Below are 14,967 nucleotides of genomic sequence, written 5' to 3'. Positions count from 1 at the left end.
GAGGTGCTCTCCGCTGGCCACCGAGACAGAGGTGCTCTCCGCTGGCCACCGAGACAGAGGTGCTCTCCGCTGGCCACCGAGACAGAGGTGCTCTCCGCTGGCCACCGAGACAGAGGTGCTCTCCGCTGGCCACCGAGACAGAGGTGCTCTCCGCTGGCCACCGAGACAGAGGTGCTCTCCGCTGGCCACCGAGACAGAGGTGCTCTCCGCTGGCCACCGAGACAGAGGTGCTCTCCGCTGGCCACCGAGACAGAGGTGCTCTCCGCTGGCCACCGAGACAGAGGTGCTCTCCGCTGGCCACCGAGACAGAGGTGCTCTCCGCTGGCCACCGAGACAGAGGTGCTCTCCGCTGGCCACCGAGACAGAGGTGCTCTCCGCTGGCCACCGAGACAGAGGTGCTCTCCGCTGGCCACCGAGACAGAGGTGCTCTCCGCTGGCCACCGAGACAGAGGTGCTCTCCGCTGGCCACCGAGACAGAGGTGCTCTCCGCTGGCCACCGAGACAGAGGTGCTCTCCGCTGGCCACCGAGACAGAGGTGCTCTCCGCTGGCCACCGAGACAGAGGTGCTCTCCGCTGGCCACCGAGACAGAGGTGCTCTCCGCTGGCCACCGAGACAGAGGTGCTCTCCGCTGGCCACCGAGACAGAGGTGCTCTCCGCTGGCCACCGAGACAGAGGTGCTCTCCGCTGGCCACCGAGACAGAGGTGCTCTCCGCTGGCCACCGAGACAGAGGTGCTCTCCGCTGGCCACCGAGACAGAGGTGCTCTCCGCTGGCCACCGAGACAGAGGTGCTCTCCGCTGGCCACCGAGACAGAGGTGCTCTCCGCTGGCCACCGAGACAGAGGTGCTCTCCGCTGGCCACCGAGACAGAGGTGCACCAAAGAAGAGGTACAAGGACTGCTTAAAGAAATCTCTTGGTGCCTGCCACATTGACCACCGCCAGTGGGCTATATTGCCTCCAACCGTGCATCTTGGTGCCTCACAGTTCAGCGGGCAGCAACCTCCTTTGAAGAAGACTGCAGAGCCCACCTCACTGACAAAATACAAAGGAGGAAAAACCAAACACCCAACTCTAACCCACCAATTTTCCCTTGCAACCGCTGCAACCGTGCCTGCCTGTCCTGCATCGGACTTGTCAGTCACCAACGAGCCTGCAGCAGACATGGACATACCGCTCCATAAATCTTCGTCCTCAAAGCCAAGCCAAGCCAAAGAATATTGGCTTTTTTGCTGCATAGAGATGTTTCTCAGAAGAATACTATGTCTATCATGTATAGACAGGATAACAAATGAAGAAGAAGTTCTACAAAGAACGAAAACAAAACTTACATTACAGCAATCAAAATTCTTTGGACACTTCATGTGAAGAGATACATTAGAACATTTAGTTACAACTGTAAAACTGGAAGGAAAAAGAAGCAGAGGCAGACAGAGAATGAAAATGATAGATGGATTAACATCATGGTTAGAAATAGGGGACACCACAAATATAATTCAGAGGAACAGAGACCATGGCAGATGGAGAGACATGATCACCCACGCCAAACAGCAAGGGACTTGAATTATGCATCTCTAAATCTCTGAATTTAAAAAAAAAAATCCTGTTTTAGATATTGTTTTCACTCCAATTATCAGCTGTCACAAAGTATCAGTTGATCTGTGGGTACAGGACGAAATTGGATAATGAGTGAAACATAAAAATTTGCAGTAATGAAATGCTGGAGGAACTCAATAGCTCTTTCAGCATCCACAGGAGACAAAGGTATTTCAGGCCTGATCCCTTCTTCAAGGAATATGTTGAATGAGCAAAAAGCAGGAAATCTCCGAATACAGATAATGCTGGCTCGGGGAGGAATCCAGACCCAACAAAGAGTGTTAATTTGGTATGATAAGGGAAGAGGTGAGAATTTATTATGTCTGTGTGAAAGAAGGTAGGGAAAAGGGAGAGAGACAGAGCTGGGGAAGGTGGCAGCAGAGGAAGTGGGGTGGGGGGGGGGGGGGGTGGGGGTGTTTAAAGAAAGCCAGAGAAGTCATTTGGAAGGTGCCCATTTGGAAGATGTGGTGTTATTCCTCCAACTGGATAACAAATAGGTTTTGTTTATAGCCATCCATAAGCTGTTTTTGTCTGTAAGTCAGAAAATGCACAAAAATTGGATCTCTGGTCATTGGCACTATAACAGCATGGTGCCAACCATGCCACCATCGTAATTGACCACCCTTCTCTGTTTACAGTTAAGGCATTAATATAGTTAATAATATTACTAATAATGAGGAAGATTCTTACTAGGGAGGGATTGGGATATTCCCCCCCCATCTTCACCAAAGGGTTATGTGTTGCTTCGGAGAACATTTACTTTTACAATTTTAAACTTTTATTCAAATTTTTATTTATTCCTATTTTATCTTTTTTTGCCGATTGGTTGAATTTCAGATGCCAGGTATATTACTGTTTGTAGGAGCTTGATTGTAAGTGCACATGCCTGTAAATTGAGCCTTCACTGCTTGAGGATGACCTGCAAATACAAATATTGATGGCAGTAATGCACAATCGATGTATTGCATTATTTTCATTTTGTTCAAAATTAATTGCACAAATGCCCTGTGTTGTTTATCTAATGATGGTTACAATGAAAAAATAGTACTAAAATTTTATTTTTCTGCAGCTAAATATCGTGATATTTTCAAAGATCTTATCAACAAGATTGCAGTGGTTAAACAGGAAGATGTGAGTATTGGCTGCTCTTCTATGCTTTCCTTTCCCATTTGCAACTAACTCTTTTTGTTACGCCTAGATGATTGATTATGAAATATCAGTACAGGGAATTCAATAAAAGATCTTGAGTATGTGCCAATATATTATTTTGAATCGTGGTAGTAGCTTCCAAAGGAACATTGCTGCAATTTTTGATGGGTTGTTGCTGAGAAACCAAGAAACTATTTTTATTGTTTCTTATTCTAAATTCATCTAATCGCTGGTAATGTTATTCAAATATATTTATTTCAGTTGGCTTGAAAATAAAGCCAAAAAACCAAGTTTGACATTTGCAAGCATTCACAACATAATTCTAAAAGCTCATTAGTGTTGTGACTCGCATGTTCCCAATGGTCGAGATTTCATTTATCTTCTGCAATGTTCGCTCATTTTAGTAGTAGATACAGTATCTTTGATTATGTGTCAACCAACCTATTCCAGCACTTCTGTGACCAGCCATGCAACCTCTGTGAGCAGAGCCAAAAAAATCTATCTAAATTAGCACTGCTTCTTATTGAATTCAACTCGTCATCCCTTTGGGTTTAAGAATTGTAAGACTACTTCTTCTTCAAGTAGCTCCTTGGCATGCCACCTCCACCTCTAAATGCTGCAAGATTTACATCAATATATGCCCTTTTAATATCATAAAATATTCTCTTATTTATTACAGGAGAATTATCAAACCAAATTTGAGTCCGTAACTTGAAATTGGCTTTGTAAGTTGCTGTTGCAATGCAACATTTAGACTGGTTCCTGGACTAAGTGTGATAGAAGCAGAACCCTTTCAAAATGCCTTGTGCATATCCTGCAACTTTCATTTGCCTACTATCCTCACCAAATCAGGCTAATCTTAAGATGCCTCATATGACAGAGTCACATGCTGGTCTCCTTGAAATTAGGGTTATTAATCGATGGTTTCCTAGAAACAAACAAGCAAGAGTCAGCTCTTTCAGTACAACAAAAGGGAAAGTTAGAGGTGCTATTTCTAAAATACCAGAGTGAGATATTTTTACAATTAGCATCAGCTGTTTTAATTGCTCTTCAAATTTCTGCTTTATTTTATAATCACAATTGACAATGGTCATAATATTTGCTTAACTTTAGAGCAATTGGACACTTAGTTGGTTTAACTGCTGCTTTTTATTTGTCTGAAAGCTCAAGCCAATGTTATGGACCCAGAGGACTCCAAAACCCAGCAGCAAGACAAATGATTACTTTTAATTATCTAAAAACATCAAAGCAGGATCAAACTTTAACTTGTTACTATTAACTTACTTAACCCCCTTCTAATTCTAAGCACATGTGTATGTAATGTGTGTGCAAGTTCTGAAAAGTTCTCACTCCTCCAAGTTCACTGGTTGTAGGCAATTCTTAGACTGCGCAGAATTTAACATTTATGAAGTTCACCAGGCTTTGGTGTTGGAAGAGTAAATGGTTACCACTCAGGAAGGTTCTTGGCGGTTTTCAGAGAGAGATTTGTTGCTCATTGGACACCCACCACTGATTCCTTCAGATCAGCCACTTCAGTGTCTTGCCGAAGAAACTTGCCCCATTAGGGTTTTCCAAATGATAACCTCTTTCTTTCAGGTCACCAAAGAATTCCTTTACTGTTTCCCTTATTTCAAGTGAAACATTATACAGCCAGCCATCTCCTTTTGTATGGACCACAAGGGCTTTGACCAGGCTGACCGAAGAACTCACAACCCATCTTCAAAATGTATTTTTTTCCACAAGCTTTCCAGCTAGTCCTGTTCCAGTCCCAGCTGCTGCTACTAAACTGTAGAACTGAAATGGAATTCTCATTCTCTCTCTCTCTCCTTCTCTCTCTCTCATAGAGAAAACCACATGACCCTCTTAAAACAGCAAACTGCACTCAGACTGCAGTACCGGACCCAATCTTCTGAGTTTGTTCATCTGTTGCTTTCCAAAACAATAATCCATTACTCCACAACATGTCCAATTAATACTTACTTGTGAAGTCCTTATAGGTGTTCTTCAAAGATTTTTTCAAAGGTACCCGGAGCCTGGACTGTCTGGCTTGAGCAGAGCTCTGACATTTTAAAAGAGATCTGTTTTGAATTGTTTGTATATGACCTGCACTAAAAAACCTGCCACATTTTATTGCCTTTAACACATATCTATATACAGTATAAAATATAACATAATCTGTCACACCATCAACTTTTTTTTTTTACATTGTACTGTTAAAATCTTTCCACACCAGGTAAATCATGAGCTGGCAAATATGCAGTCACATCTTCAGAATTTGCATGAGGAACACTGAAACATTATGTTAGTATTGAGGGTGCACTGAGGCTCACTGAGTAATTTTCCTACTAATGTATTCAATTCCCATTTCTATCAATTCCCTATCCACCTTGCTAGTTACATCCTCAAAGAACCATACTAAATATGTCAAATGCAGACCATTTTATAAAACCTTGTTGATTCTTTGTAATCATGTATTTTTCTCAGTACTCTTTCATTGAATGTGTACCCCCAGGACTATTTGTAGAAACAATATTAACTTTATTGTGAAGAAATCAAAGAGTATTTAATTTATTCCACTTATGTCAACATTGACATTCTTATTATTTGATTTGTCTGAATCTGATGAGTTGTTCCGGGTATCCTCAACAATATTTAGTTGACCTCAATAACTAATGATCTTGATTAACTGGTCATTAACATAATTGTATGTAAGCAATTTTAAACATTATAACAATAACCACATCAAAAGTTTATTGTACCTGAATTTAAAATTCTATTCTAATTCTTTTACAATCTAGGAGGATGTTTGGCCCATCCAAGCTTTCAGGAGAACAGTTGGTCCATTTCTTCATCATTGCTAAAATTATACCTGCTCATGTTAATTCAATTCCTGTCTAAACATCCTTGTGGATGTTTCCAAGCAGTGAATTCCAAATCATGATCAGTCAAAGTTCAAATTTATTGTCAGAGTACATACAGTATATGACATCACTTACAGCCCTGGGATTTTTTTTTGTGGGCCAGGTGGAATTTCTAATCACTGGAAACTGTAAACTAGATTTAAGAAGAAAAAAAAATCAGAAAGTAATGGAAACTGGCTATAAATACAGGAAAAAAAAAATCAGTAATAAATATTGAGCAAAGTCAGAATCCTGTAATGAGTCTTGAATGAGTTTGTTTTTCAGGGGTCTGATAGTGAAGGGGTAGCAACTTTTCCTGAACCTGGAGCTATGAGTCTTGTGCCTCCTGTATCTCTTTCCCAGTGGTAGCAGCAAGAACAGAGCATGTCCTGGTTGATGTGGATCCTTGATGATTGCTGCTGCTCTCCTAAAATCTACAATCAGCTCCTAAGTAAAATAGTTTTCACTCATCTCCCTGTAGATTTTTTGCATAACTCTAACCTCTGGGTACCCTGCCTAACTATCATGATGTCGTACATCTCTTTCAAATTTCCTCCCGATCTTCATTCCAACTTCTGAAATCCCTCAGCACCATTCTAGTAAATCCATTCAATGTCATCTCTAGAACTTTCACATCTCAGGTTGTAAAAACCATCTCCTAATAGTTAGGGTGTTATTAGGAATCGACTAATTGTGGGCAAAACTCCCAACAGTATCCTGGGGAAACTGAACCACAATAAACTACACAATCCTCTGTATGTTCAATATGATCTTGGGAAAAGAATATTGAATATACAATACAGAATCTGCCCATTGCCTGTATCGGAGATTTTTTTGGGGCTAACCACCATAGGCTCTTAAAGTCTGTACTGTTAGAATCTGAGTTAATCAGACATTTAGGGGAGAAAAAAAAGGTAAAAGCTAAAGTTTAAAAAAAATATATAAATTCATTCCCACATTTCCTACTCCCATGAGTTGTGACGCTGCACATTCTTCCTCCCATTAGTTCCCTCTAAAATGTTTGCATAATGTTCACATGCAAGTGCTTATATCTAACTGATAACATCTGGGAGTAAGACAGTATCCAGATGCTAATGCTTGTTAAACATCACTTGGTGTGTATTTGAGATTTGGATCATGCCTAAATTTTATACCACAAGAAACAAAGGCAACTATTGGTGATCATTTTGTTAATTGTATGAATGATTAGAGCTCTTGCTAGTGAAAGCTGGAGTATTTGGTCCAACCTTTATCTTGTATCTGGTTCTGAGACCGATAGCCCTGACCCCTTATTATGTTGATGTCTTAATGATACCAGTTCCCTTATTTCCACATGTATGCTCCAGGATCAATCAACTTGTATATGTAATCCAACCACCTGTTATCCCTTACTGCCCACTCTTATCCATGGTTCTGGTGCCGCTCCTCAAAGCGGCTATACAAATTACTAGTCTTGTGCTGAATGAGCCATCAAATAATACTAGTTCTGAACTGCTCTGCCTTCTGTTTCACTCTAGGCTCTTAAATCTTTATAATAAATATTGATATTTGACTACCCTTTTTATAATGACCATGAGTAATCCACCTGTTTTTAAAAATCATTTTTTGAATTTTTATTACAGGGTGAAAAATACATTGTTCTGAAAAAGAAATATCAGCATCTTGTGCAAGAAAGGGAGAGCAACAGCAAAGAGGAGAAAATGATTTTTAACACTGCTGGGCAAACATCGTTGGGACAAATGTTAGAAAAAGACCAACCTGCATATTTTGGGGAAGAAAAGCAAGCAAGTTGTCTCTCTCGTGCCCAGCATTTCATACAAAAGTCTCAAAATGAAGCATCAGAAGTCCGGGGGCTTTCCAGTACTGCAGTCTCCTCACCAGTGAATGTGAATGAATGGATTGTACAAGATTTACCAGCATCCAATGAGACATCTACAGCACCTTTAGAAGTAACTGGTCATAGTCAGGTATGGGATGTGCTATTTTTGTTTTGGCCATCTTTCTTGCTCTCTCACCAGACTCTCTGGAATTCTGAGATTGAATTCTGTGAACCTCCAGATAGCCTTGAGAATTGTGTTGATAGAGCCAATCTTCATTGACAAATCTGGACCACATTAGCAGGGAGTGTAGTGTCATGCACCACAACATATGGATTTTCAAAATCCATATGCATAATTCCAGTAGATGGCAAACATTGAGAGACACATCCACGATTTTCCTCTCAATAACTTTGGAGGTGAAAATGCTTGGAGCACCCCCACCTCTAGTAACTTGCCCAAAGACAGATTTGGCAACTCCTGAATTTTGTGATTCAACAGCATGCAGGTTTAATTGGCACAATCCAATACACAAGGTTTCAATATTTTGTATATTTTAGGAGGGGGAGAGGAAATTTATTGTAAATGTTCACTCTGTTTCTGTCACAGCCTGAAGAGTAATAGAATCATACAGCATAGGGACGGCCCTTTCAGCCCAACTTTCCCACACTGACCGTAATATCTCTCCCACACTTGTCCCAACTGCCTGCATTTGGCCCATATTCCTCTAAACCCCTCTAATTTTTTTACTTAAGCATTGATATGGTATCTGCCTCAGTCACTTCCTCCAGCAATTCATTCCATACATCCACCACTCTGAATGTTTTTAAAAAAAAAAGTGACCCCTCATTTTCATATTAAATCTTTTTCTTCCCGCCCCCTTCTCACCTTAAACCTGTCCTCTAGTTACTGATTCCCTTACTCTGAGTTTTTTTTAGCAGTTCTGACTTTAATCTGATTCAAAATTGGGATTATTCAAGAATAGGTTCCAGTTGCAGCTCCTTCTGTGTGAGGTAACTGGAGCTAGATGAATTATACATCATTTGGGAAGTAGAGGGGGTGAAGGTAAAAATTATAAGGAGACAGTCACGTCCAAGAGGCAGGGAACTGGGTGATTACTAGGAGAGAGAAAGGGGATAGGCAGTCAGCGCAAAGCACCCCTGTGGCTGTTCCCCTCAACAATAAGCATACAGTTTTGGGTACTGTTGGGGAACAATCTACCAAGGACAAATCGTAGTGGTCAGGTCTGGCCTTTTGGCTCAGAAGGGAAGGGGGGAAGAAGAGAGCTACAGTAATTGGGGATTTGGAAGTTAGGGGACCAGTCTGGAGGTTTTGTGAACAAGATTGAGACTCCCGGATGGTATGTTGCTTCCCAGGTGCCAGGGTCAGGGATGTCTCCAATTGAGTCCATAGCATTCTGAAGTGGGAGGGTGAGCAGTCTGTTGTGGTCCATGTTGGTATCAATGACATAGATAAGAAAAGGGACCTGATTCTGAAAAGGGAATATATGGAATTAGGAAGGAAGCTAACAAGTAGGAATTCAGGGGTTCTAATCTCTGGATTGCTGCGTGTGCCATGTGCCAGTGAGGGCAGGAATAGAAAGTTATGGTAGATGAATGTGTAGCTAAAGAGTTGGGCCAGGGGATTAGATTCATGGATCAAAGGGATCTCTTGGGAAAGTATGACCTATACAAAAAGGGTAGCACCTGAATGGGAGTGGGATTAATATCCTGGCAGGCAGATTTGCTTGAGTTGTTGGGGAGGCTTTGGTGGGGGGAGGGGGGGGGGTGGGAAAGAGAACCAGAATGAGAGTGCAGTGAATAGGACAAGTAAATACACTGTAGGGAGATTGTGAGGAAGGATGGGCAATCAATAGGGCAAAAATGCAAGCATAAGAAATGATTTAACGTAAGAAGTTCAGTGTGCAGATTGATTGGGAGAACCAGATTGGGGCTGGATCCCAAAAGAAGGAATTTATTGAATGCCTTCAGGATGATTTCTTTGAACAGCTTGTGGCTGAGCAGACTAGGGAAGTAGCAATTTTGGATTGGGTATTGCATCATGAACCAGAGTTGATAGGGAGCTGAAGGTGAGGGAACCCTGAGGAGGCAGTGATCAAAATGTGATTGAATTCACCCTGCAGTTTGAGAAGGAGAAACTGTTGTACATTCCTCCCACTGTAGAGTAGTGATGTGGTTTATCCTTTGTGTTCTGTGTCTCACAATATAAAGCTGTTATCTGACATCACACAGATGCGTGTTCCATAACATTCTTCTCCCCACCCCAAAAAAAACTAAACTAAACTAAGAATACCAACAATATAAATCAGTGACAACAAGTGTAAGGTAAAACATCATGAGATGGGAATGTGTAAGGAGTTACCCTGTGCAGGGCTGTAACAAGATGTGAATGCATCCTTGTACTTACAAGATAAGAGAGACATTGATGGATTGAGAGGCAGGAAGCTAGCAGGGAAAGGATAGCAACAGTTTTAGTCATTGGACAAGTAATGATATGATGATGTTCTAAGCACGTATCCAAGGGTATAAAAAATCACCATTTTGCTGATAACGGCAGAATGCTGGTGGGCGAGGGCTCCCCCAACCCTCCTTTGCGTACACCCCCCATCCGTCACCCCGATCCCATTGCCCGTTTACAAGTTTCATCCCATTTGCCCCCAAGCAAAAAACTAGCTAACCCCCCGTACATTAGTAAATTCCCAAGTTAACATATGGTCTACAATCTAATTCATAATACTTGTTCTACAATCTGATTAATAATGTTTGTGTTACAATCAATGTTATAATATTTGTTCTACAATCAAGGTTATAATATTTAGGTTACAAGCAAGGTTAAAATTATATGTGTAACAATCTAATTCACAATCCCTCCTTCCCATCACATTCCCCTTCAGACTCCAGATCGATCTCAGCAACTTTCTCCGCCTCCTGTAATGTGAGATAGTCTTGCTCCACAGCCTGCACAGCTTGATATTTCGGAGGCAGTTCATCACGGTCAGCAAAGGCTCTCTCTATGGTCCTCGTGACCGGCGTTCGAATGCATGGAATACAACAACAGCCACAAGTGATAAAAATTGATACAGAAATGAACAAACCCAGCAAAAGTTGTCCTAACAATGTGCTCCATCTCCCAAACACTCCCTGTAACCAGGATAAAACAGGATTGGAGACTCCAGACTGGGCTTTTAATTCTTTCGCCAATGCCCTAAGTTTCGTTAACCCCTTAGTGAGTGATCCATCTGGCCCTGTGTTATTAGAGATAGAAGTGCAGCATAGATCTCCAAACATAGCACACACTCCACCTTTCTCTGCCAGGACCATATCAATCGCTATCCTATTCTGAAGTGTCATAAGGGAAGTTTCTGACAGTTGTTGATGTATTGCCTCAACAACGTCCCTGGTCAAATTTGCAAGGCGCTGGACATTATAGTGAATAAGGTTGATCCTATTAACATTTTTATTTACAGTGATGGGAAAAATTGCACTAAAAACAGGAAAACTTTCAAACCCAGCTGCAATCTCATCGGCTAATTTAATCTATCCAGGAGTTTGACTCATCAATACCTGTCTCAATTGCTATCTTCTCTCCCCTGGACATCTTCGTACTGTCGAATTTTCTCACTTCCCCCTCTTTCGAAGTGGGTTTAATTATGTCCTTTGTGTATGTTTGTAAGTCGAACCTCACCACTCCCCAAGGATCTTTTCCATTAATAGACACTCCAATCATTAGATAGAAGAGGTCTCCGACACCATGTTCTCTCCCTGTGCCCCCCTCGCATGTCTTAGAGCTCCATCCCTTCATATTCCACGGGTTGCGCAGCCCCGCCTTTACTGTCAAAATCAGGGGATTCTCTCCTTTCATTGAATAGGTCACAGCACCACGTATCAGGGAGATTTTAGTGAAAAAATTATAATAAGGTTTGCTGGACCCTTTGTTAAGGGGTTTTCTTATCCATCTAGTGTCGGGTCCTGTCCACCACCAAACCTCACCCCAAGACGGACAGACATGTAGACCCCATTTAGGATATCCTATTTGAAAGGCACACATGTAAATATCATATCCTCTCCAGGACGCCTCATTCTTACCACACGCTATTATACTGCATAGATCGAACTGGAAGGTGTTATCCCTGTCTTTGTCTACCTTTAGAATAACTTTGGCCCCGCAGGAATCCGAGCTATTCTGCTGACTTATCTGGCATCCCATTAGTAGTACTGCCCATAGGGCCCCCGGTATCGTCTGCATGAGTCTCATCAATTCTATCAAGGCTGGCTACGTGCTGTTTTGCCTTGGAACAGTAGGCAAAATGATGCCAATTATGATCCCCTGGTTTGTCCTATCTGTTACCTATCTGTTACGGCGGTAACAGTGTATGGTCCAGACCACCTAAATTCAGTCCAATCTACTTTACCTGGTTTACGGATATACACCAGGTCTCCCTCCTTTACTGGAACTCCTTCGGTGTCCGGGTTCTCCTTACTAGCATTCGCCACCTGTTGTGAAACTAAAGCAACCATATTACCCAGCATCTGCATATAATGATCTAGTTCCACTTCCCTTTCTTCCCACAACTTAACCCATGCTGGATCAGTCTTTGGACCGGGCATGGGTCGACCCGTTAGAATCTCATGCGGTGACAGGAAGGTATCTTTGGCCTTCTCTTGTCGCATAGACATCAGTACTAATGGCAATGCCTCAACCCAATTCAACCTGGTCCCCCCTAAAACTTTCCCTAATTTAGATTTTATCGTTCTGTTTGCCCTTTCTACTAACCCCTGGCTCTCAGGCCTATAGACACTACCAAAACGGTGTTTGATCCCTAGGTATTCTTCAACCTGTCGGATCAGCTCATTCTTAAAATGAGACCCATTATCAGAGCATATCCTGCTGGGGACTCCATAGCGGGGTATTAACTCTCGCGTTAGCCAGCCTATTACACTATCCGCATCTTCTTTCTTTGTTGGAATAGCCTCCACCCATCGTGAGAACCTATCTACTGCCACTAAAAGATATCGGTAACCCTCCTTTGTCCTAAGGTCAGTACCCATATCTGTATAGTCAATATAGATCTCTTTCCACGGGGCTGTCGGTACTGGAAATCGTAAAAGCGGGTGGGGTAAGGTGATCCTTTGGTTATGCCCGTTGCAGATAGTACATTCAGCTCTAAAGTTGTCAATGTGCTCGCGTAAGTGGGGATTCCACCAATGTTGTTTAAGCGTATTATAAGTTTTGGTGGCGCTAATGTGAGTCGGCCCATGTGCTTCTTCAAATAATAGTGGGAGTAATTGACGAGGGGCAACTATCGTACCTATAGGGGAGCGCCAAACATGTAAAACAGGATTGGAGACTCCAGACTGGGCTTTTAATTCTTTCGCCAATGCCCTAAGTTTCGTTAACCCCTTAGTGAGTGATCCATCTGGCCCTGTGTTATTAGAGATAGAAGTGCAGCATAGATCTCCAAACATAGCACACACTCCACCTTTCTCTGCCAGGACCATATCAATCGCTATCCTATTCTGAAGTGTCATAAGGGAAGTTTCTGACAGTTGTTGATGGTATTGCCTCAACAACGTCCCTGGTCAAATTTGCAAGGCGCTGGACATTATAGTGAATAAGGTTGATCCTATTAACATTTTTATTTACAGTGATGGGAAAAATTGCACTAAAAACAGGAAAACTTTCAAACCCAGCTGCAATCTCATCGGCTAATTTAAATTCGTCCGGAATATTCCGGGCTTGGCCAATGGCATCAATCCATACCCCATCAGGGTTCCTTCCTCCCGGCCCCAAGAGTCCAACACTCCTCCTTTTTCTCCACAGCCAACTCTCTGTGTGGCGCAATTCTAGGGAATCCTCGTCTCCCTCCTGCCTTTTGACAATCAGCACTGGCGCATTAAGGGTTACTAGAGCACACCGACCATCCCAGTTAGCGGGGAGCCAGTTGTACAGCACTCTTCCTCCACAAAACCACCAAATATCCGCCCTAGCCTGGGTCAAGCGGGTTGCACTACTGCTATGTGAGAGATCAACATGAGTCCTGCACGAGTCGCTGGGCAGCCAACCCACATGGAAAACATGCGCTGCTGTGTTGTTGTTGGCAAAACAAGTAACATTAGTTATGCCTGTGGATCTAAAGACAGGGGGAGCTACATTAGTCGGAGCTATGGGAAACGTCTGTTCCCATATCAGACACCTATTCAGTGGGTTGGATTCTGACATTAGGTTCAAGGCGCAGTCCATAGCATCTGTCTCCTCAAAAATTGATCTGCTCATCCGTAATAATGGCCTTCCTCGGGCACAGACCCAGCAGTTCCCATACCCTGCTTGGTCCGCATATTTACCCATCTGATCTATCCAGGAGTTTGACTCATCAATACCTGTCTCAATTGCTATCTTCTCTCCCCTGGACATCTTCGTACTGTCGAATTTTCTCACTTCCCCCTCTTTCGAAGTGGGTTAAATTCTATTTCATCCCCCAATTTACTGCTTCTTACAATTCTCTCTATTTGCTTCAGGGCCCCTTCTGCCTTTAATTTTATCATGATAGTTCTGACATCTGCGAGTGCTAATTGTTCTTGGCAGGTTTCTCGCTCAAAACAAGAAATCCATGGACTAGCCCCATTACTCAACGGAGGTAGTTTTTTCATTAAACTCTCTAAGTCCATTCGTGACCAGGGTACATATTTTTGAGTTCCCCGTCCCGTGATCAGTAATGGGCATTGGTATCTCAATTTTGGGGATTTCTGCTCCTTCTTTACTCTTGGCATGCATTTATTTATCCCACCTTGTTCTGACTCTTCTTCGTCACTGTCACTGTCCCTATCAGCTTCCAATGTCTCAGGGTCAAAGGTATATTGGTCACGTTCATCTCTAAGATAATCTTTTCGGCCATAGTTTAGTTGTTTCACATCTTTCTCTTTTGTCCTAACTATGTCCAGGTAGGCATGTCTATTTTTCTCCCTCCCGAGTCTTTTCCTTTTACTTTCCTCCCATGGTGGATCGTATCTCGTTTCCTCATCTGTACTACACTTTTCGTCCTTTACTCCTATTACCATTCCTTCAGCTTTAATTTCTCCTGACAGTGTTGTAGTTATCTTTTCCACTTCCTTCAATACACCTACCATTAATTCTTTTTGATCCTCACTGATCTGCCCCAGCACATTAATATCTCTGTTTAAGTTTTTAATGTTATCCTGAACCTTTTTCATGTTCCATTTCTGTATCTCTAACTCCTTTTCTATTTTCTTGGACTCCAGAGGGGTCTCCACATCTATTACTCCCCCTTCTATTTTTATTAAAGGGGCCTGTACCTCGTCTGATGTGTCCCTATTCCCGAGGTTCTTGTCACACCCCAGTGTCTCAATATCTGGATATAAGGGACGTGACTCCAGGATCCCATCTGGGGTGCCAGGGGCACCTTTTGACTCCACATATGTATAGGGCGGGGGTCTACAAGCTATTTCTACAGGGGCAGTAACAGGTAGGTT

The 14,967-nt window shown here is 42.6% G+C and overlaps 1 protein-coding gene across 3 annotated transcripts in view; it reads left to right on the top strand.

The window, feature by feature from the left end:
* Positions 1-14,967, top strand: part of LOC138735954 (ankyrin repeat domain-containing protein SOWAHA-like) — an 84,184-nt gene that overhangs the window by 20,438 nt on the left and 48,779 nt on the right. For all 3 annotated transcript variants that reach the window (XM_069884649.1, XM_069884651.1, XM_069884650.1), the window contains exons 2-3: positions 2,663-2,724; positions 7,265-7,609. In XM_069884649.1, coding sequence (XP_069740750.1) covers positions 2,663-2,724; positions 7,265-7,609 — 407 coding nt within the window. The remainder of the gene's footprint in view (positions 1-2,662; positions 2,725-7,264; positions 7,610-14,967) is intronic.

This window comes from Narcine bancroftii, chromosome 6, assembly GCF_036971445.1.
Source record: "Narcine bancroftii isolate sNarBan1 chromosome 6, sNarBan1.hap1, whole genome shotgun sequence".
NCBI lineage: Eukaryota > Metazoa > Chordata > Chondrichthyes > Torpediniformes > Narcinidae > Narcine > Narcine bancroftii.
This window is presented reverse-complemented; position numbering and strand designations above follow the sequence as displayed.